Source organism: Oreochromis aureus, linkage group 12 (assembly GCF_013358895.1).
Source record: "Oreochromis aureus strain Israel breed Guangdong linkage group 12, ZZ_aureus, whole genome shotgun sequence".
Taxonomy (NCBI): Eukaryota; Metazoa; Chordata; class Actinopteri; order Cichliformes; family Cichlidae; genus Oreochromis; species Oreochromis aureus.
The window spans coordinates 6,096,107-6,118,922 of record NC_052953.1 but is presented as its reverse complement, the minus strand read 5'-3'; the positions used below and the strand labels follow the sequence as shown (position 1 = coordinate 6,118,922).

Sequence of the window (22,816 nt, the reverse complement as noted above, 5' to 3'; positions counted from 1 at the left end):
AAATGTACTTTTTTTTTTAGCTTCTACAGCGTCAATCAGTTATTACCTAGAAAAACAAGTATCAAGTAATTTTGGATCATTTTTCTCACAAAAGAGTTTTGTGTATCAATATCTTGCCACACTCTCATCTGCTTTAAGGCGAGGACACTGACCTGATCTTTCTGAAACATGAACATTTAGTTTAATACAGTGGTTCCCAAACTTTTTTTGCTGGGCCCCCCTTGTTTTACAAGAAAAATGCTTGTGCCCCCCGCGCGCGCACGAACATATCCTCCAACCACACACTCATATTTTGCTCCATTGCGGTTCATTTCACACCTCAAACATTTAGTAAACAATTAAGCAAATACAGGTAATCTGCAATAAATTACAGGTAGTAAGAAAATAAACTACTAACTCTTTTACGCTACGTCTACACCTACACGGGTATTTTTGAAAACGCAGCTGTTTCGTCCACACGTAAACGGCATTTCGAATCACCGAAAACGGAGATTTTTTAAACTCCTTTTTTGCGTTTAGGCGTGGACGAGGAATACAGAGTTCATCAGGCAAGGTCAAAGGCATGTGCCTGTGCACCACGTTATTGTTTACATGAGATGAATTGCAAAATAGCAGATAGAGACAAAATACTGTTAACCTGACTATCGTCAGGTTTTACACGCTTTCATACACATGCAGTTACTGTCCCTCCATTTAGAAAGGGAAAGGTGTCACGGTGTGATTATTTTACATGTAATTGTTTTTTTTACTGTGTAATAATATTCAACATTGCTATCAATACATATTTCAATCCCTCTGCAAAATGGGTTCAAAAACATAAACAACTGTTGGATGCTGTTTGTCCGTGATTTGAACAGAGGGAACAAATCGTGGCAGTATCAGCCTGATATTATTTGTATCCCGCTGTAACCTTACTGTATAAAGAGCTAACATCTCCAAAATGTCAGGAGTAGTTAGTCATTACAACAAGTGTTTGTGAACTGAATGTGGGATACTGTTTGTCGTGATTTGAACAGCCCAGCGTTGCTCCCGACAAAGGGAAAACCAATTCTGCAGGGGAGACCTACCTCGGCACTTGTGCAGGTGAAACCAAAGTGAAGATATGCTTCACCATATTTTCTAGTCTTTGGCTTAGAATGAAGTTGGTTTGGAAACATATTCAGCGATGCTTCATCTCCTGCTTTGGGTTTGTGTAGGCACCCCGTGCTAGCAGTGTCCAAGCGTTTTGTTTCGCCCCCTCTTTCATGCCGCGCCCCCCCTGCAATGGCTCTGCGCCCCCCCTAGGGGGCGGGCCCCACACTTTTGGAAGGTCTGGTTTAATAAATCTTTTGCTGAGTTACCTGGGATTTTCGGTAGAAGTTGTTTAATCTACTGTAAGCAGGGGTGGATCTGGAAGGGTGGCATGGGGTGAAATGTGCCACCCTAAAATGATCCCTTGCCACCCCTAGTGCAACCCTACTTTCAGTTCCTTAATCTTAATTTAAGATTAAGATAATACAATTGACTGGCTCCCACGGTTACCTGACCTATGTCTACTGAGGTTTGAGTACTTTATGAATGGTGATGCTATTTACTGGAGAAATCTCTAGAGAAGGGGGAAGTAAACCAAACACACTGAACATGGAAATATGAGACTCTAAAATAAAACAGGAAATATGGAGAGACATAGACATGACACACAAGCTTGACAACATGGACACAACACAGACACAGACAGAAACATGATACATAACCAAGGAGACCTAGATGAAACAAAGACAAGAATAAAAGTCAACACAAAATACAGATTTTCTGATTAGTTTATCCAGTAAGTTAATATCAGCAGCTCTGATGCTGTTCCCCCAGCAGATCACAGCGAATTGACCTGCACAAAAAAATTTAAGGAACACTTTTTAAACAGAGTACAGCATCAAGTCTGATCTAGTCAGTGAAGTAGCAGAGGGGGTTGTTAATCAGTTTCAGTCACTTTGATGTTAATGAAATCAACAGCAGGTGCACTCGAGTATCAACAGTGAGAAAACCCTCAAAACAGGAATGGTTTTAGTGGTGGAGATTTCTGACATTTTCACTCTTCATCTTTTCTTACTTACAGTGTTACTGCTGGTAGCATGAGGTAATATTTGGACCCTATAGATCTTGTACAGATCTTGTACAGATAATCCATCTCTTCTAGGGCGATCGTGGCTCAAGAGTTGGGAGTTCGCCTTGTAATCGGAAGGTTACCGGTTCGAGCCCTGGCTTGGACACTCTCGGTCGTTGTGTCCTTGGGCAAGACACTTCACCTGTTGCCTACTGGTGGTAGTCAGAGGGCCCGGTGGCGCCAGCGTCCGGCAGCCTCGGCTCTGTCAGTGCGCCCCAGGGTGGCTGTGGCTACAACGTAGCTTGCCATCACCAGTGTGTGAATGTGTGCGTGAATGGGTGGATGTCTGGATATGTAAAGCGCTTTGGGGACTAGTAAAAGCACTATATAAATACAGGCCATTCAAAGCACTTTATATTGTAAGGTTAAAAAAAGCCTAAAAATACAAAAGAGTAAACCCCAACAGTCAGATAATCCCTCTGAGCAAGGACTTTGGCGTGAGTAAAACAGAAAAACTCCCATTTAAAAGGAAGAAACCTCCAGAAGAGCCAAGCTCTTAAAGCGAAGGCAATTTGCTGCGACCGGTTGGGGTTATTTGTACATCTTCTTCCACTTATCCAGTTCAGGGTCACAGGGAGGCTGGAGTCTACCCCAGCTGCCATAAGGCGAGAGGTGGGGTGCACCCTGGGAACGCATACTCTCTGTCACAGTGGTTCCTGTTGTAAACTGAAACTGCACCTCTGTGCTGACTTCAAAAGTCCCATCCACAGTGAATGGAATGCCAGCCTTAATCGTTGTTTTAGCCCCAAACTTGATAGAAAAGGTGAAGTCCCACCTCTGCTGCACCTGATATGTCTTTGAGAGTGTCTCTGTTTTCACTACTGGGTGACATTCATGGTTGCTCATGGTTGCTTGATGCATGACCTCAGGAGGAAATTTGAAGATTTCAGAACGATCCTTGCTGTAGCTGACATTGTAGATCGTCTGGCTAATTACATTTTCACTGATGGTCAGGACTTCATGGTTGCTGTACCAATGTTCTCTTTTGTTAAAAGGCAAGTAGAAAGCCTTATCTTGAGTGGACACCTTCCCCAGTCCATAATGGTTCTTGCCCACATATATTTGCTTCCCTGAGCAGGTCCAGACTGAATTCTTCTGTACTGAACCATACGAACCAGCCTTCCACTCCACCATCTCAAAGTTGTCTTTGTTAACCAATATTTCAAATGGAAAACCTCTGTTTTCTTTTTTTGCTCTAGGATAGTAGCAATAAGGACCCTTGCCGGGCGTATAAAAGCCAGCGTCACACTTGTACTTACAAATATAATCAACTCGATTAGTATAGCGAGTGTAAAGTGAGACAGCGTTCCTTGGAAGAGAGTTGTTCCAGGTCACCCACATCAGATTAGTGTCACTGATAGGGACAACGGAGGACGACTGAACTTGCCTCTTCTGTCTGAAGTTATGAACACTTAGAAGTGGCAGATTTGTTTGCATCGGTCTGTTCACTGCAGTTGGAGGGATGCCACTGGAATCTGTTCATGTGGATAAAAGTGGATAAAAAGGAAAAGGACATGTATGAAATTTTAAAATGCAGGCTTACAAAAAGTAAATTGATGAAAAATTATTAACCACCAGAGTAAAAGTAGCAGTATAAAGATTTTTGAGATTTTTATTAATTGCTTTAATTTGCATCATTTTGCTTGATGACCAGGTGCTATCGAAATACAACGTATAATAGCATCATTATACAGCATCAATAGGAAAAAAATTTTTATTTTATTATAATATTTCCTTAATATTTTACTTCTACTTTTTTCCTAAAATATGATTGTGACAACATGTGTTGGGAACCTAACTCAATATAAGAAGGAAGAAAGGGAGGGGTTGTTTTTCTCCTCTTTTCTTGGAGAGGGATTTCCATTCCAGATGTTACCTAAGAGCTGGGCCCAGCTCCAAATAAAGGGGAGGAGCATATTTATATTCTGCTTCTTTGTTATATAATACAAGTATATACTTCTTGGGCGTTGTGCTCTATGTCTGTTTGGCACACTATACCTTTTACTTTTAAACCCATTTGAAACAGTATGAAATTAAGTTATTAACCTTTGTATCACATTTGCTGTCAGACATTTGATTATAAGCATATAATTTACCAAATTTCTGCTGACAGTTTGTGCTTACAATCTTTCTGCTGTGTACTGTTCTCAGTGTCATGAGAACTGGCTGAAGACAGAATTAGCAGGATCAGCTGCATCAAGACTGGCACATGTATGTGGGATATGAAAACGGGAAAAAATCATATAATCAGGAGTGTATAAAATCAATAAAAGCTCTGAACAGCAAAGCTATGAATACACTGAGTCAAGACTCTTGACTCAAGAGTCTGAACTGTCTCAAGATGGGGAATTCCCTTTGAAAGAGGAGCTACACATATGTTTAACAAAAAATCTTTACGTTTACTACCTGTTTTAAAAATGTGTAGTGTTTGTTAAAATTGGCAAACAAGCAGTGCTCACCTTCCATCTTCGGTCTGCTTTCGCTTCCTTCAACTGCCCTGTGACTTCCGTGTGATTAAGTATGTGTGTACTTGCTTTTTCTTTCCACTCTCTTATAAGGGGACCAGTGCGATAAAAATAGGATGTGAGGGAGTTCCCTGAAAATATTTTGCTGTTATATTTCTGTGATGGAACATATATTTTTGTTTACTGCTTGATATTAGTACTTTACCTTTGGTGTGATTTGTGAAAATGCTGAGGGAATAGTGCCAACTCTCTGCCTTTACAGATTTTTCTTTCCTGCAGCACTGTTGGAATAAAATATACTTAATATGGTCGTACAGAAATAGAGTTAGTAGGAAGTCAAAGACAAATTCTTAAATAATTATTTTAACAGTTTGTTTAATGCTTGGCCATTAAACACTCTTGATGTTAAATAAATGAGGTGTAAACCAGCTGTTAGACCCTATGCTGGTGCAGCAGGTTTCAGGTTACTCCTGGTGCACGTCAATGCAAATGTGGCGAGGATGCAGGCAGTTCCTGAAGGATCGAGGCGCTAAAACAATTTACTGGCTCCCACGCTCACCTGACGTATGTTTACTAAGGTTTAAGTAATATAGAAATGGTGATGCTATTTCCTGGAGAAATATCTGATGAGTTGATTGGACAGGTGGCAGAGAAGAGGCCCAAAGAAGTCTATAAGGAAAAATCCTCACGCTTTTGTTTCATTTGAATCATTTATGGTGACTTAAATGCAAAAGAACACTTCTACGACATTGTTGACTATGAAAACACATCTTATGTGTTATGTATATTAATGTGTAAATTAATAATGATGTTCTCTTTTTGTCCTGGTTACTTGGATGAAGAAGTCACACATTCATGAAAAGGAAGTTTATCTTAATCTGACAACAATCCCGACAAAACCAGTAGTTTTCTTTGACCAGTTTATTGCTCAAAGTCAGTATCCAGACACAGTGAAAGTGCACAGTCTGCTTTATGATTCAGCCATAAAGCAGCTATATAAACCTGGAGGTGACCAGAGGTGGACTCACCGGAGAGCGACAGTAAGGGTGAGTGCTGTTCAGCACATACATGCTCAAATTTCAAATGGCAATAATCTGACATATTCAGGCCTTAATTTTCTTGTAAAGTGGGATATTTCATTTTATTTTATAAATGTGTGTCAAATAAAAACCTTATCAGATGTAGCAAGAGGAAATCTACTATTTTAATATATAGTGTGGTTTTAAGAAATGCTTTAATATGACCATTTCAAGGCAATAAGTCATCAAATGTAAAGTTATTTTATACGCTATATGTGTGTTTATAACTTCCACCTGACCTATAATGGAAATAATAACATTATTGTTTTTAAAAACTATAAAAAATATAATTCAAATATAAATTTATAATGCTTTAAATTTTTATTTGTTTTGTTTCACTGATGCATACTACTGTCATAAATACTGTCTCTTTTGGGTCGGTGGGATGGGGGGAAATGTAGAATAAATAGACCCAATGCACCCAAAAATATAACATAGAAAATAAACTACATATAAAGCATTATTGTGGTGGCACAGATGTTTATTTCCTCTATATTTTGGGGGTTTTCAGTGAAAATGGAGTCCACTATGTTGGATTCTAAACTTCCAGAGTAAAGTCAAAAATAAACGGCTGTAAATTTAGTTCTTTGTGTTTAAAGGTCTTGTGGTGTTTGACACTGGTGAAGATAAAAATTGTAATAACTGAAACTAGCTGAAAGAAAGAAATAATTTTTGAAACTGTAAAATATTAGGCCCGAAAATATTTGAGCTCATTTGTCATTTGGATAGCTGGAGTGGTGGAATAATATATTCTGATGTTAAAGATTTAGTTTGTAAAAAGGTCTCATAACTTAGAGTTTTTGTGTTTCACCTTCAGATGAAGCTGTCTGTGTTGTTGCTGTCGGCCCTGCTGACTCTGTCCTCAGCCAGTCTGCAGGACATTGTGAAGAAGAGCATACAACTCAGAACAGGTAAGCATATCATACATTTTATGACATATTGTATAGAGATATGGATAACAGCTTTGTGTTACACCCATAGTAACACTAAAACTGAAGTAAACCTGAAGTGTGTTGCGTTCAACATCCAATGATCCCCCACAAAAATGTAGTTTCGGAATATTTTGCATATTTTGTAGCTAGAATAAAAGAAAGGAAAAACAACCTTAATTCAGGATCATTCGGGTGTTAAGAGGTTAAAAAGAGATTAAAGCTTGTTGCCTGAATTGTTGTTGATGTGTTTGACACGTATCTCTTCTGTTTTATGGTATTTTTTCTTTTCTTTGTCTCTCTTATATAGTGTCCTTACTGAAACCAGAGCTGGAGGGCCGGGTCCCTGAACCAACTGGTAACAGGAAAGTGTTGGGTCCTCTAAATCCTGCTGACCTGGAGCAGCAACAGGATCTGCCTTCCTCCTTCCTCTTTGGCGATAATGTCAATCTGCAGTGGCTGACCTGGGATGGATCTCTGCCCAATGGAGCCGTTTCCATCTACAACAGCTATACTGAGCGCATTGACTATGTCTGCAAGTACAAGTGTGAGGCTGGCTTTTATAATCCTAGCCTGGGACCTTACTGCCGCTACCCCTATGGTGACCGTGAGTATTACGCCCCTGAGTTTGAGATCCTGGCTAACAAGGACAACTTTGAATTCCTGGAATGGAAGGAAGGCTCCTACGGTTCACTGCCACAACATTCAGTGAGGACGTGTGCAGGAGTTGACATCTACGTTGGGAAGAACAAGTACGGTCTTGGGAAGGTTGTTCCTCAGTTTGAGGCTTTCTTCCTGCCCTGGGAAGGTGATGAGTACTGGTATAAGAACTACCAGGTCCTAGCCATCAACAGGGACACCTACACCCAGCACATCTCTGATGTTAAGTACGGCATTGATGAGGTCACCATCTTCCAGTATCCTCCTGAGACCATGCGTATCTCTGGTATCACCAACAATGAGTGCCAGACAGTGGTGAAGACAGTCACCATCACAAAGACCTCAGAGGTGGAGACTACCTGGAACATCGGACGAGCCACAATGCTTGGTGTCACGGGCAGCATCACAGCCGAAATCCCCTTCATCGGCTCCGGGGGCATTGAGCTTGGTGCTGAGAAGACGCTGCAGTTCTCTAGGGGAACCACCGTAATCGAGACGCTCAGCCACTCCGTGTCTGTGGAGCTCACAGTCCCACCAAACCACACCTGCAAAGTCCGCATGGAGGGTCGCAAGATCAAAGCCGATATCCCTTACACGGCTCGCCTCAGCCGAACCTACCGCAACGGAGAAACCCAGTGGACCACTATCACCGGGACGTACGATGGAGTCCAGATCGGAGAAGTCCAGGCAGTGGTGGACCGCTGTGAACCTGTCATAGATGCCAAGCCTTGCCCCTGAAAGGCTGAGATAAGATACACTAAATAGCAATTTTCCGATGTTATCTGATGATTGTGATATTGGAAGCAAATGATATGGCACAATAAAAAAATACCACTGATGTCTTTGTTGGTAAATTTATAATATCTTTCATGTGCGCAAGTGTATGAGTTTATTCAAAAATAAAGCAATTTGCCATGTTTCACTCTCCTGTTTTCTGCATTATGTTAATTTAGCTCATTAAAATCTATCTGGGCAATTGAGGCCAGATATGTACTCAAGCACGGTTTTCTATTTCTGCTATATCAATTGCAAATTGGCACAATACTTTATCTACTTTCAATAAAGACATATCCCTCTATTAACCCACAGCATAGCAAACATAGTACTATTTCATATTCATTAGAAGGCATAAATTAATTATTTTTTTAAACTAAAGTGAATTGAATGGTACTGCAACTATTTATTGATAACATACTTTGATTATTATTATAATCAGGTGTATATGTGGGTCCAATTTTTAAAATCATGCATTTGTTGCTTGAAGGTTTTTCTCCATTGTTTCTGTGGGGTTCATGTTGGTGTGGAAATATAAACTTTTAAAATGCTTAGGGAAAAGTTAAATCAGTCTAGAAAAAAACTACAATCATTTAAGTAAACCAAGCTTGATGTACATAATTTCTAACGTCTCACTTCTAGTGCTTTAGATCCCAGTGTTTTAGAGTTCCCTGCATTGTTCCCTTAGAAAACTTCAGTTACAGCCATGATCTAATACAAAGAAGGTCTCTCTTTGCTTAGAATAATAATTTGACTTCTGACACACAGTTCTGATGTCATGCTACTCATTATGACAATGCTGTAATTCTAACAGGTGAACCAAGACTGGTTGAGTTACACAATTGAAAAGTCTATCTTTATTTTCACTGTCAGAACTTGTGTTTCAAAATGTTTCCTAAGTTCTAAAACATTCAAATTTCTCTTTTTTCAAGAAAATATTTACCCACAGCTTTCATCTGGTCTCACTGTAGCAACCCAAGGCAGTATCAGTATGGGTTTATAAGCATAATAACTCTGTGATAGGCCCCGGGGTATATATATATTTTTTCCCTTTACTTTTATTCACAATTCACATTAGTATCATAGATATAAATTTGTTTTGGTAGAAGACTTAATAAGGGGAAAAGAGGCATTAGTTCAGTCATTTTTTTCAAGACAGCAACGCAAACTGATTTCACACATGGGTAAGAAAATAATTTGTTGGTGTTGGACAACTACAGAAAAACTTTCTGGAAATGATCAGCTAACACATAGTAGAGTTTTAAAAAAGCACTTTTAATTTGTTTTGTAGCACAATTCATTATCCAGTTTGACAATGAATAAAATAATCATTTAATTTGAGACTGTAAATCACACTGAGAACATTTAGCTTCTATTGTGTGAAAATAAAATGGTGAGACAGAAAAACATCATCAGCTGTCTGACTGAATAACTGCTTGGCACGCTCACTGATATAGGCTGAATCTGAATAGCATAATATAAATGTTCTTTACAGACAGAGACTGAATGCTGAAGCAGCTGAAACTGGTGACGATGCAGTTTAGTCAGTGCAAATGACCTTTACACAGCTATGTTTGATACACAGTCCTCATTCAGACCTAAATAAATAAATTGATAATAACTGTCTGTCTGAAGGACGCACAGAGATGGCCCTGACATCAGCGATTTTCAATGATAGCACTGTGTGTGGAGAACAATGTCCGTGCTGAGCGGCTTCCTCTCCAGCTGAATCTTGGCAGCCAGCGACATTACGCAACAAGGCCCGTCTTAATCAATGACCCGCTATTACAGGAGATCTAATCAACTTGTTCTCTGTCCGAGCTTATCTGAACGTACAGGATCTTTTCATCAGCGGCGAGAGAGAGGCCACAGCACTTTGGACATCATGTGATCGAGTAGATACGGCACACTGAATCCAAGCAAATTTATTTATGAGGCACTTTTAACGATCTTATTAAATAAGAGCATGGATCAATAACGAGTCCTGTTATCATCAGGCGCATGAGGACTTTTGTTTCCAACACTCGTGAGCTGCAGGCTTTCAGGTCAAGGTCAACGGCAGCCATCCATTCACGAGTCTTTAAGATGACCTAAATTTTTTGCAAATTTAAGGAAAACCCTTAAATCTTGACTTCCACAGTGAAGGGAAACTGTGGCTGGCATGTTTTGGGTTCTCACGGTGACTAAAAACCAAACAACAGATGAAAGTGCTCCTCATCTATAGGCCAAGAGGGGTTTGATGAGGAAGACAATGCTGTAAGCCAGGCTCCTCATACATCTGTTGGAGTTTTGTACACTGACCTGATAAAAAGCCTTCATCAAACACCAAATGATGGAACATTTCAGTGTCTTGATGTCATTCTATAAAAAAAATAATCAGTCAACAAACCCCCACAGGAGCAGCTTTTTTTGTGCAGTACATCTAACAAAGTCATTGAAAAGTTTCCACATACTATTAAAATGTTCCACATTATGTAAGTACCTGACCTGTCCCGATGTACGCACATAGGTACGAGTGAGTTCACACAATTTTTCCAGCATTTCATCACCTCATAGGAGATATTCACGATTGATTTTTAGGGCTATTTTACTTATAACCAATTTTCAACTCAAGTTTCGATAGCAAAACTGCACCAATTCATCATCTGCATTTTAAAGTAACAGAAACAAGCATTCATACCCTGGATGTTTGACATATTTTCTTATTATTCACTTAAGTTTTTTCAAATCCTCTGAGCAGGCAGAAGACTTCATGACACTCACAGCCTCTGTAAGACTGTGTCCTTGAACAAGACATTAAAGCTGCCAATTGGCTGTAACTGTCAATATGATTACACACCATATGAGTGTAACAGTATGTTGCAGAAGCTCAAACAAACTCCGTTAGTTTTCCTCCCTCCATAGAAGTTTGATTCAAAGTTTCACATGCAGTTATTTTCTCTTCAAATCCTTCAATAAAAATGTTTCGATTCAAAGTGAGCAGCAGGACTGTGAACCAGACAGACGAGAAGCTTATCTCTCCTGTTTATTGAGGGCAATAAGTCTGAAGGGAGGTTTTAAAGCTCCACACTTACTGCAGGTAAGAGTCACTGCAGAAGGAACCTGTCAAGGTAAAAAAAAAAACAACAAAAAAACCCAACTTCTCTATATCTGAATGAACGGCTGCTGTGGGTTTGAATTCAAGGTGTTCTGTTTTTTTTTTTTTTTTATCTCTGTCTAATCTGTCATGTGAAATCAATAAACAAATCAACAAATTTCAGGTCAAAATCTTTCTTTCTTTTTGGTTTTATACTCGGCATTCAGGGATGATTTCTTAAGTCTGATCTTCATTTAGTAATCTTATAAACATACAGTAATGGGACATTCAGTTTATAATATCACTACCTTTTATGTGACGCTAATCCTGCTGTGATATCCTGCAGATGTGACTTTCTTTTATTTCATTCACTTGTATAGTAATTTCTATACATTGTATGTAAGGGCATGTGATATTGGTACTATTTAGATTCAGAGCTGCTTCTTTTTTCATTCATTTTGTTTCATTTTTAGAGAAAGATTTCTGTAAATAGGGATTTATATTTGATAAATTGTAGCAACATAGCTGTGTATATGGGTACAGTCATTTATAAATACCAGTGATCTTTACATAAACAACAACATAACAGTCTTTTCTAACAATACACTATTTAAAGATATATATTTTAAAGTACACAAGCTAAGTCAGCTGTGTGTCAAAGGCTCATTACACACAGGCAGAGTAATCAGCATAGTGTTGCATATATTATGCATACAAATGTAAAAGTTTATTAATGCATCTTATTTTATAAAGTTCTCACGTTTGTTTTCTGACTAAATATTTATATCAATAAACTAAAAGTCAAGTAATATAATGTTGATTGCTCGGACATGAACAATAATTCTTTCAATGTATTCTGACTTGTCCAATGCAGATTACTGGTAAGTATTCCTCCATATCAGTTTAATTAAAAATAAGCAAAAAAATTATTTGGATTAAACTTGACTCCTGTTTTTAATAGTTTTTTTTAATATTTTTTTTTCCATTGATTTAAAACTGTGTTGACCACATGAGTTTTTTAATGGTTGATTATTTTTAGCTTTTAGAAGTGTACGTTTCCATGTTACAGCGTTCGTGCACAGTGATTGCCTACTGATGATGACGTACTACTGATGGCGTTTTCCCTGTGTGTGCAGATGAGGTGGTGTGTTGCTGTTCTCCTGGCAGTGCTGCAGCTGTGCAGCCCGGCGCTGCAGTCTGACCCGCTGCTCTACGTTTTCCAGCTGCAGGATGGGGAAGAAAAACCCAGCAGTCAGTCACATTATAATCCTACAGTTTATCACAGCATGTTACTTTAATGACTACATGACTCCTCCCACTAAAAAATAAGAACTGTATCTGAGCTCCAGTTCTAATCACTTGCACGTGAGCACCTGTGATTTCAACACTCGAACTTGCACACAGCTGAATAATCTACTACTGTGTCAGACTGATAAAACCTGTATGTCAAGGATCATCGGTGTTCGTGAGAGCAAAGTCTGCAGTTTGAAGACTTCTGACTTTTTTAAAAATGCATTGCTTAAAAATGTGTTTTAAAATTTATTTCGGTTTTTCAGGGGAGAAAAAAATTACACTGATAATTTAAAGTCTTAAAACTTAAATAAACTCATGTATCCAATATGACACACTGGGCATTAAGGGGATAAAGCACTGAAAAGGGGAGGTTTTTCTGGCCACGCCAACCCTACTCAGCCTTCTTGCCAGATTTGGCTTCCTTTAGTTTAGTTTTTTCTCATTTTTTATTCCCCCCAAAATATATTTAAATGATGCATTGGTCTTTTGGCTCTGTAGAAGATGTCCAACTTGCATCCAAAATGTGTAAGTCCAGTCAGTCAGGCAGGGACTAAAACTAAGAGAAATGTTGGAAAAGGTTCAGAGTGTTTGCTTTATAACACTTTTTCCCATCACCTCATGTGTCACCAAGATGGAGTTAAGATTGTGAAAGTGCTGAAGTTGTATTAAGACCCTAACCCAATAACTGTCATCACAGTGGATACACTTTCATCCTCACGGTGCTTAAAAAATAGGTATGAAACTACCTGATGTCAACAATGTTTCTTTCAGCTTAACACTTTGGTTGAAAGCAAGTGTCAGTCTTTCATTCAAACTGGATTCTGCTTTTTTATAATTTTTTAAGAACATGTCTTAACTGTTTTGGTAATAAATGTTTCAAATGAGTTAAAACTTTTGTTTGTCTAGAATAAATCTTACAGCCACTATCTTTCTATCTTGTCTTACAGAGCCATGGCTTAACCCAACCTTAGGAAATGTTGTCCCTTCCCGGAGAGCTCTCAGCCCTCCTAAAGTTGTAGAAACCTCACAAACTGAGACAACTTCACACTCGAGCCCCATGTTTGGTGAACATGTCAACCTTAGGTGGGTCACATGGAGCGGTTCCCTCCCAAATGGTGCTGTTGCCATCTTCAACGGCTACACCGAACGTACCGACTATGTGTGCAAAGTCAACTGTGAGGCCGGTTTCTACACTCCCAGCAAAGGGAACTTCTGCCAGTACCCCTATGCTGACCAAGAGTACGCATCCTCCAAGTTCGAAGTCCTGGTTAACGTGGACCACTTTGAGTTCCTGCAGTGGGTTGAAGATTCATATGGCTCTATTCCTGAGTATGCCATCAAAACCTGTCCCAACTCAGACATCTACGTGGGTAAGAATAAGTATGGTCTTGGTAAAGTAGTGACCAGACACAAAGCCTTCTTCCTCCCCTGGGAGGGGGATGAGTACTGGTACAAAAACTACCAGGTCCTTGCTATCAACAGAGACAGCTACAGCCAGCACATCTCTCATGTGGAGTATGCCATTGACCAGATGGAGCTGTTCCACCATCCTCCAGAAGCCCTGAAGCTCACTAAGGTCACCAACCTGGAGTGCAGAAATGTGGAGAAGACGGTGACACTGGAGAAGACCAGTACAGTGGAGAAGAAATGGGACATCGGCAGGGAGACCCGCAATGGCTCTGTGTCCACCATGACAGCCAAAGTTCCCATCTTTGGTCCCGGAAATGTGGAGTTGTCCAAGGAGCAGACGGTGACCTTCTCAAAGGGGACCACCATGGTGGAGTCAGTAAGTCACGCTGTGTCTGTGGAGCTGCTGGTCCCACCCAATCACTCCTGCACAGTGAGGATGGATGGCAGAAAGATGAAGGCTGATATCCCTTTCACCAGCCGGCTGAGCAGGACCAACCACAACGGAGACACCCACTGGACCTACATCATGGGCACCTATGATGGTGTGAGTGTTGGTGAAATCAACGCTGTGGTGGAACGGTGTCAGCCTGTGCCTGATGCTGTGCCCTGCTCCCCAGATCAAAACTGATGATGAGTCTGCTGATGCTTTGTTTTTCAAATAAAATGCAATCACAATTAAAGGTGAATCTTTGTTTTGTATTCTTTTACCTTTTGGAGGATTTAAACGTATTTTGACTCATTGAGCTCCAAAACTCTACTGTTTATTTAAAACTCTACTCATTTTAAACATGTGGTATCAATCTTTTAGAATAACATGGCTTGAGATAGTTTACTTCCTCTGTTGTGCCTTTGGTAGCCTAACCAATAATCTTGCAAACTTGTTCTTCGTCTTCTTTCAGTTGCTTCCTTTAGCAGTCACCAAAGCAGACCATCTGCCTCTATCTCACCCTATCCCTAGCATCTTCTTCTGTCACACCAGGTCTCTGCATGTCCTCCTTCAGTCATCATCCATCCATGATCTGTCATTGTTGTGTCACACTCCTAATAACATGCATTACATTTTGCTGTTAATCCATTGAAGAAAAAGTTTCCAAAAGTTAAAGTGAAAGGGAAATTGCCAGAAATTGGAAAACTACTGTGTTCCACCACAGCCAATCCAACAACAAAAAAGTAGGTCTAAATAGAGAAGATGAAGTAAAATAAAATTCAATTTGTACATAAAAACACATTTCAATAAATGTAATCAAAACTCGTTTAAATTAAATATTTAATTTAAATTTAAATAGTGTTCAAAGTTTCACTGTTTGCTGTTTTTAGTCTTTAGACTTCCAAATTTGTGTTTGCTGTAATGATCAAGTCGCCGAGCTAGATGGCGCTGTGACCCCACAGAGGAGAAAAAGTCTGTCCGCCATGTTTTCTTGCTAGCGCTCGTTGAGCGGTTAGGAGAAGCATGACAGGAGGGCAGGCAAAGGTTACTGTCGCTACCCGATCCGCGCATGCGGAGTACCGATCGGGTTTCCGGTACGGATCGGGTAGTGACAGTTACCTCACATTTTAAAGACTGGCAATAATTACGGAAATTCTTATTATTAATTACAAACAGATAATAAATATCTGACAAAGTTACAGTTAACATATAGTGAACCCCAGACGAAATCGATCAATTGACAGAATCGAGATGAATGCCCGAATAGGTACTGTTGCTTCATGACTGTAAATACATCTGAAAACGCCTGATTTCTTTTTAACTGTCAAAAGAAGACAATCGGTTCTATGAGCCGAATAAAAAGGGGCTCAGTTATAAGTAAATTTTGCCGGTATTTGTTAAACTTTTTCCAGAAGTTGATTAACTTTCTAATGATGCGACGACTTTTGACGAGAGTCATAAACAGAGTTCTGCTGAGCGAGCCGTTTTCACCTGCGATGATAATCGAAGCAGAAATACACAATCAAGGCCGCCGAAAGATGGTAAGTATTAAACCTCGTAATCAGCTTCATACTGTCTACTACACTCCAAGTTCTCAGGCAGCTGTATGTGTTTACTGCTATAGGTTGACTAAGCCCCTAAAACCAGTCGTCAAATCTCGCCAAACTCCATTCAAAGATCTGAGAACTTAAAAATTTTGTAGGGTTTGTCAAATTGTTCACCTTACTACATTTTCAAAACACTTACTGAGTTACTCAAACCCCTTTTGTAATTTGGCGTAATTGCCATTAAATTAATTACTGGTGAGTCTGGGGATAATTTTAGATGGGAAAAAATCTTTCTGAGCCAGCTTGGGTCTTTCCTTATTGTTGTATTTAATTCTATTATATTTAAATCAGCATATCTATTAGTTTTTTTTATTTTTAAACGATGTCAGCTGTCCTCCCCTGTGTTAACTTGCCTTTGCCTTCATAGGCTTTTGCTAAGTAAAAATGAATGAAACCTCAATAAAGACCCTACAGTGTTTGCAGTTTATAAGCAGCTATAGAAGCTTAATGCAATACATTACAACGTAGTCTATAGTTGTTTTTCCTGTTAACAGAGCTGTTACTGCTGCCAGTGTATCAGTACCATCAGTACAAGGCAATGGCTGTATTCTATGTGTGTTTGTATCCGCTTCCATGAAGCTGCCTCCTGATGTTTTCTGTGAGGAAGAATAAGCATTTTTATGTAGATGGCACCTGAGCAAAACACAAAATATCTCATGTTTCTGTTGTTGTTTTCTCCCGCGTAAAAACATTATCAATGCTCAGATGAAGCGAATACCAAATGAACGAAATTTACACTTAATTCAATTATATCGCTGAAGTTCATGTTAATGAGTTTTTGGTCATTTTTTAAAGTCTAAATCTAGAATCTCTCTGTGTTCGCATCTGGCTCCAGTTTAAAAAGCTTATTTACTCAGTTGCTTTTACTTTGGGTCTTTTCTTTTGGAGACTTGTCTGAATATATGTGTAAATATGTATAAAAAATGTAACAGTCTGCTTCCTTTGACTCAAACAGACATTCCTCTGTTCCTCTGCTTCACTGCAGAGGTGTATGCCTTTAACTGTGTGTCTGCGTTTGCTTCAGGTGGTGGGGCTGGGTAATCCGGGGATGGAGGGTACCAGACACAGCGTTGGTATGACAGTACTTGGTGCGCTCGCCGCCCGACTCGGTGTGGCAGACCGCTGGCGTGGCGACAAGTACGTGTCCGGTGAGGTCATTTTGTCAGAAATCCAGCAAACGAATGTGGTGCTGCTTCGTCCCCGGCTGCTGATGAATGTCAATGGAGTATCAGTGGCCAAAGCAGGTGAGGTCATTTCTGTCTTTGTAAGTGATTTTCATTAAATAAATTAGACTTTTTTTCTTTCTTATCATCAGCTGTGAAATGTGGCATGTCTCTGCACAAGCCTACTGAGGTGGTTCAACCTCCGTCATCTGTCACTCAGGCAGCCAGACACATTCAAGCTGGGAATTTGACTCCATTGAGGTTCAACCTGTGTTATTCCGCCCTGTCACTATATCAGACTTGCTGTCTATGTGATTGAAAAAATTCAGTGAAATATATTATTGAATGTAAAGAAAATTTAGTTCATGAATTGGAGACTTGTACAATATTTTATGTAGAGAAGCAGCTGCTCAGTACATGCCTTGGATGGATTCTGAGACTTCTGTCTACTCATTCCTGCTTTTATACTATCATAATTGTTGGAGCCATTTTTTGTGTTGTTACCTCATGTGTGCCGCTAAGGGTCACTTTTTGTGTTCTTACAGGATGGTGTGTTTATGGGACTGTATTTAAGGTAGACGTGTAATTAGCGTCAGGTGTTGTTGGTCTGAAGAAGTGAACAGTTTGTGACCACTGCTCTGTTGTGAGTTATGTTAAGTGATGTTGGATACTAAGAGAACTGTTGAACAACAAATACAACCAATGGAGTGCAATAAAGATGTTAAACGGACAAGATAAGTACAGCTCGAGTTATTGGACTATGTCAAGTTTCCTTCCTAACAGTGGCACGGCATCAACCCACCATCGAACCCCTTCAATGGCTTCAAGCGGAGGCTTTGCCTCTACAGTGATAATAATAATGTTCAAGCTCACAGAAAACCAAAAAGACTCTTAGTCGACCACTTCACACGGCCTTCATTGGACATCGCTTCTGCTGAGAGGAGTCTTGTGTTGATCTTCTGATTGTGTGCTCAGTTTGCTTTTGGCTGATTAAAGACTTTGACACATCTTCTTTATTTTACATGTGAGAACTTTGATTTTTATTATTATTATTTCAGACGTTTTGACAGTTTACAGTTGTACGTGATGTCTGTGTGTTTATTTTACTTGCACATTTATATGAACAGAAGGAAGCTCAGGTTCAAAGTGTTTAAGGGTTCTGTACTAATAAAGTTATGTTATCCTGCTATATTATTAGAAGCAACCAAACTAAGAAACTTTTTTTTGTATGTTTTGATTTATTTAGCCTCCAAATATGGCGTCAAGGCTGAAGATATCCTGCTGGTCCACGATGAACTGGACAAACCTCTGGGGAAAATTGCCATCAAACATGGAGGAAGCGCCAGGTGGGTCATCCTGTATCATAGTGTTGGGTCTTGGATTGCTTCGGACTCGCCACGATCTGTTTACATCACCAACAGTATTCATTATCTTAAGCGATGTATTGACAGTGGTGAGGGAAAGCAGTCACTAAAGTATTGTCAAGGTACATTTAACATTAACTTTAAGGCCAATAAGAACAAATATAATATCTGTAATATCTTGAGCTGATGGGCAGTATGACCAAAAGCTTTGAGTTTCTGCTGTTTGTAACCCAAAGTCAACATCTGGATCCCTTGGATTAATGTTTCTGTGTGGAAGTGGAAGTGCGGCTTTTAAACTCCATTTGCACTGATTTGTCCAAACTTTCAGACTGGAAAGATTCTGTCTTCATGGGGAAAAAACAACAGAAACAAGGCTCCATTATATTTTAAAGACCTGACAGTGTCTTGTCCCAATAGAGCACTTCTCTCTCACACTGCAGGTTTACTTATGTTTCCTAGAGCTTCCAAAAGTAGAATAGGAGGCAGAGCCTTCAGCTTTCAGGCTCTTCTTCTGTGTAATCAGCTCCCAGTTTGGGTTCAGGAGACAGACAGCCTCTCTACTTTTGAAACTAGGCTGAAAACTTTACTTGAAACTTATTTTTTGATCAAACCTGGATCAGATGGAGGGATCAGGTGACCTCGAAGCATCCATTAGTTATGCTGCTATAGTCTCAGGTTGTTCAGGGACTTCCCATGATGTGCTCAGCACTTCTCTCCACCCCCTTTATCCACTCCCTGTGTGTTTATGCGTCACCACTGCATGTCATTAACTCGAGTTTTCTTTCCTATGCAATCTGTGTTTGTCCTTATTCTCTCTATACTCTCTTTTTTCACTTCTCTTTTCTCTGTTCTCTCTAATATTTTAGGGTCTTTAACTTTCACTATAAAGCAATTTGAAGCAACTGCTGTTGGGAATTGTCTCTGTACACATAAGATTGAATTCTCAACACCTCAGTGTTCAAACTTTGAGCATGTGGGAGCTGCCTGAGCTCTGCCTGCTGTAAACCTTGGTGTCTTCCCAATGTAGAGACGAGAAGGCAGAAGCAGCACAACCAGAAATAACAGCGAAATGAGGCCTGTATTTTAAAACCAACAAACTTCTAATCAGCACACACAGCTTCTCTCCTGGGCCTTAGTCATTTTGGTTCGTCTCTTGTCTCTTTTCTTCCTCCTGCTACTATTTTTGCTCTTGATTGCGCTGTTGTGATGAAGCCTCCCCGAGCTCTTGAGACTCTTATGCCTGACTCTCATAATGTTGTAAATGGTCTGTTTTTATTAATTTTATGCCATGACGCTTGTTGTATCTCATTAACTGTTTTGTCATTATACTTACTAACAATAAGAATGGTGTTCAGTTAACAGGCGTCCCCTCTCAGTACGCTTTTCACTGCTACTCACAGCAAGCAGTATAAAGCAGTTTCATCCTGCATGAAAAGCTACGTTAGGCATTCCAGCCGTGTATAACCAGATGGTGATTTATGAAAATTTAATGTAATGCAAGAAACTGCAACTGGTACATCTGGTATCCTGAAGATAGACAACAAAACCAAAGAAGAAAAGAGAGGTTGTCAGATTGACAAAATAAATGTTGCTTCTCCTTCCCCACAGAGGTCATAATGGAGTCCGCTCCTGTGTGGACTGTCTTCAGACTGATGTAAGTCACTGCTGACTCTGCAGGAGTGTGTGTGTGTGTGTGTGTGTGTGTGTGTGTGTGTGTGTGTGTGTGTGTGCGCGTGTGTGTGTGTGTGTTCACTATCACGCTGAATTCTGCTCTGATTTTATTTTAATGCCAGATTATTTATACTGTGGTGTCAGTGCTGTTTGACCTGTTCTTATAGTGGTGATTAAAAAGAATAATAATTCAGGTTAGGAACCTGGCTTTCAGATATCTAGAGCAGATCATCTACTGTAGATATTATTTAGGCATGCCACTCAGCAAAAGATAAGATATTGGTCAGGTAAAAGGACTGGACTGAAAAAGTGAAAAAATAGGCCGTGTCCTAAGAAAAAGTTTGAAAAACCTTCTGAAAGAGTGGAGAACTATTTCTCAAGCTTTAAAAGTTGAGGCGTAGATCGAGACTTTTGTGTTTTACTGTAGTCAAATACAACTTGAAAACATGGACATATACTCAACCAAATATAAAATAGTACCAAATAGCAATTAGATGAAGATATAAGTGTTTACAGCTGAAACGCAAAAATAAAAAACATGTACATTGTTTAACACCAGGATCTTTTTTCTCCTGCAGGTGATGCCTAGACTTCGGATCGGGATTGGCCGGCCGACAGGGAAAACTTCTGTGGACCGTCATGTTCTGGGCAGATTCACCACAGAGGAGCAGAAAGTCCTGGATTCTGTTTTGGTCCAGAGTGTGGACCTCCTCCTTTCCCAGCTTTCCCAGCAGGACTCACAACAGGACTCCCCGCCCCCCTCCTCACCAGCAGGGGGCAGACAAGCAGCACAGAAGAGGAACGAGAGAGCCCGCTCAGTCTCACCAGCTGAGGACTCTGCAGCAGCTCAGAGCTGAAGCTGAAACCTGAACTCTGTTATCACACATAGAACTGCCTCAAATAGAAAACATGAACCACTTTATCTGTATTTATTCACTTAATGGTGATGTTGTTACATGAAAAGTCTCAGAGAGCAAGAGGAGAACCGAGAAACCTTGTTGTCTTCAGGTTTGTTCCCTACACGATGAACCAGTTTTCTTTATTCACTTCGCTGAAAAGCTGGCAGTGAAGCCAGAAGCTTGGCTCAGTCTGTGGCAGAGGACAGTCTGATGTCTGTGAGATATGAAAATAAATCGTTATTGAACTAAATAAATTTGATTATCTGATTTTCATGCACGTTAAGAGCAGTTGAGCATTTATTTACATTAAAAAAATAAAAATCTGTGAACTATAGACTTGCTGACATCAGTACTACTATACTAATACTAATAATACCTGCCCTGACATAACGCTGACCACTTCATTAGCTTCACCGTGCTCGTACAGGTCTGGACTCCCTTTTGCCTTCAGAGCTGCCTTAATTCTACCTGGCACAGATTTAACAAGCTGCTGGAAACAGTCCTCAGAGATTTTGGTCCATATTAACACGATAGCATCAGACAGATGCTGCAGATTTGTTGACTGCACATCCATGATGTGAATCTCAAAGGTGCTCTATTGGATTGAGATCTGTAATCTGTTGAAGCTGTTTGAGTACAGTGAACTCATAATATGTTCAAGAAGTTTGAGACGATTTGAGCTTCATGGTGTGTTTTCCTGCTGAAAGAGGCCCCTCTGGTCATAAAGTGATGGACGTGGTCAACAACAATAGGTGGACTGTGGCATTAAATTATCCTCAGCTGGTAATAAGGGGCCCAAAGTGTGCCAAAGAAATATTTATAATATGAATATGTCCTCACAAAGATAGCCAAACTAACATGCGCATATCTGTATGGGAGTCCTACACACAGAGTGGAGCAGGCAGCCATTATGCTGGTAATAGAAAACAGTTTTGAGCTAAACTAAGGGATCCACAGCAGTTCACTCATAGTTGCACAGACACACTGACATATCTAAAAGTATTCCATTTACCTCCCACAAGTGACGCATACAATATATGAAATACTCTTCTTAATATGTGATGGAATGCTAACAACAGTTTATTATATTTTGCACTCTGCATTTGCACTTTCTTCTTGCAGTCAGTCAAAGGTCAAAGTCTCTGAGCCTTCAGTCGTGTGTTATTGATTTTTTTGTTCTTTATTTGATGATCATGTTCTTTAAGTTAGAGGCTTCCTGGATGTTTTTTATTCATGAGCAGTGTGAGAACAAGGAGCCGAACCGCTCTAAAACAAAGACTTGTTTAAGCTCATCTTCTCTTTTTTTGTATCTGAGAGTCCACATGTCGCTCTGCCCCCGACATACGGTTCTCCTCTCCAGCTCGTCCTCCCTGATGTAGCTATTTGGCCAAAAACATATTGATTTCCTCTTCCGATTGTCCCACTAATTGTGCCTCTTCATCAATTATGTGTCTTTAATGAGTTGCATCCCGTCAAGAGGTGCGCTGCATTCTCACACTGCTGAGAATGCCAGAGGAAGGTTAGCGGAGGGATGGAGGGTTCGGCGGGGGAGGTGGCGTACAAAAAAAGGGCAGAAAACACAGCATATAAAACAGCGGAAAGAGGCTGACGAGCTGCTGAATGAGGGAAATCAATACAAAGGAGGCCAGTAGATTGCGATGGAGAGCAGAAGAAGAAAGGCAGGCGAGAAACAAAAGGGGGCAAACATTGTTTAGACCCAGTTTTTTTAGGCCTTCTGTCCTGCTGTAGCTCAGAGGTACAATAGCTGTAGGGACACACTTGTGGACATGAGGGAGAGAAAGCGGGAGGGGGCTCAAAGGAAACTTCTATGACACCCCCCACCACACACACACATGGAC

General features: G+C 40.0%; 3 protein-coding genes across 4 annotated transcripts; all 3 read left to right on the top strand.

Annotated features, from left to right (window-relative positions):
• Positions 1 to 5,582: 5,582 nt before the first annotated feature.
• LOC116316319 (natterin-3-like) lies at positions 5,583 to 8,168 on the top strand. Its single transcript, XM_039621270.1, has 3 exons — positions 5,583 to 5,651; positions 6,502 to 6,595; positions 6,924 to 8,168. Exons 2-3 carry the CDS (start codon positions 6,502 to 6,504, stop codon positions 8,009 to 8,011), a joined length of 1,182 nt encoding a protein of 393 aa, XP_039477204.1. The 5' UTR covers positions 5,583 to 5,651; the 3' UTR covers positions 8,012 to 8,168.
• Positions 8,169 to 11,055: 2,887 nt separating this feature from the next.
• Positions 11,056 to 14,490, top strand: LOC116316320 (natterin-3-like). Its single transcript, XM_031734872.2, has 3 exons — positions 11,056 to 11,126; positions 12,260 to 12,374; positions 13,364 to 14,490. The coding sequence occupies exons 2-3, from the start codon at positions 12,260 to 12,262 to the stop codon at positions 14,452 to 14,454; spliced, it is 1,206 nt and encodes a 401-aa protein (XP_031590732.1). The 5' UTR covers positions 11,056 to 11,126; the 3' UTR covers positions 14,455 to 14,490.
• Positions 14,491 to 15,265: 775 nt separating this feature from the next.
• Positions 15,266 to 21,234, top strand: ptrh1 (peptidyl-tRNA hydrolase 1 homolog). Of its 2 annotated transcripts, XM_031734891.2 has the most exons (6): positions 15,266 to 15,520; positions 15,666 to 15,794; positions 16,885 to 17,104; positions 18,270 to 18,369; positions 19,996 to 20,041; positions 20,637 to 21,234. In XM_031734891.2, the coding sequence occupies exons 2-6, from the start codon at positions 15,684 to 15,686 to the stop codon at positions 20,913 to 20,915; spliced, it is 756 nt and encodes a 251-aa protein (XP_031590751.1). In that variant the 5' UTR covers positions 15,266 to 15,520; positions 15,666 to 15,683; the 3' UTR covers positions 20,916 to 21,234. The 2 variants fall into 2 exon arrangements, with proteins under 2 accessions (XP_031590751.1, XP_031590750.1); XM_031734890.2 differs by having other exon boundaries at positions 15,266 to 15,794.
• The last annotated feature ends 1,582 nt before the right edge of the window (positions 21,235 to 22,816 follow it).

Bases quoted from the DNA above. Each gene is read 5' to 3' on its own strand.
- LOC116316319 (XM_039621270.1), top strand. From the start codon at position 6,502: ATGAAGCTGTCTGTGTTGTTGCTGTCGGCCCTGCTGACTCTGTCCTCA. The intron at 6,596-6,923 runs GTAAGCATATCA...TCTCTTATATAG, and splicing joins GAGCATACAACTCAGAACAG to TGTCCTTACTGAAACCAGAG.
- ptrh1 (XM_031734890.2), top strand. From the start codon at position 15,600: ATGAGCCGAATAAAAAGGGGCTCAGTTATAAGTAAATTTTGCCGGTAT. The intron at 18,370-19,995 runs GTGGGTCATCCT...CCTTCCCCACAG, and splicing joins AAACATGGAGGAAGCGCCAG to AGGTCATAATGGAGTCCGCT. The intron at 20,042-20,636 runs GTAAGTCACTGC...TTTCTCCTGCAG, and splicing joins TGGACTGTCTTCAGACTGAT to GTGATGCCTAGACTTCGGAT.
- LOC116316320 (XM_031734872.2), top strand. From the start codon at position 12,260: ATGAGGTGGTGTGTTGCTGTTCTCCTGGCAGTGCTGCAGCTGTGCAGC. The intron at 12,375-13,363 runs GTCAGTCACATT...CTTGTCTTACAG, and splicing joins TGGGGAAGAAAAACCCAGCA to AGCCATGGCTTAACCCAACC.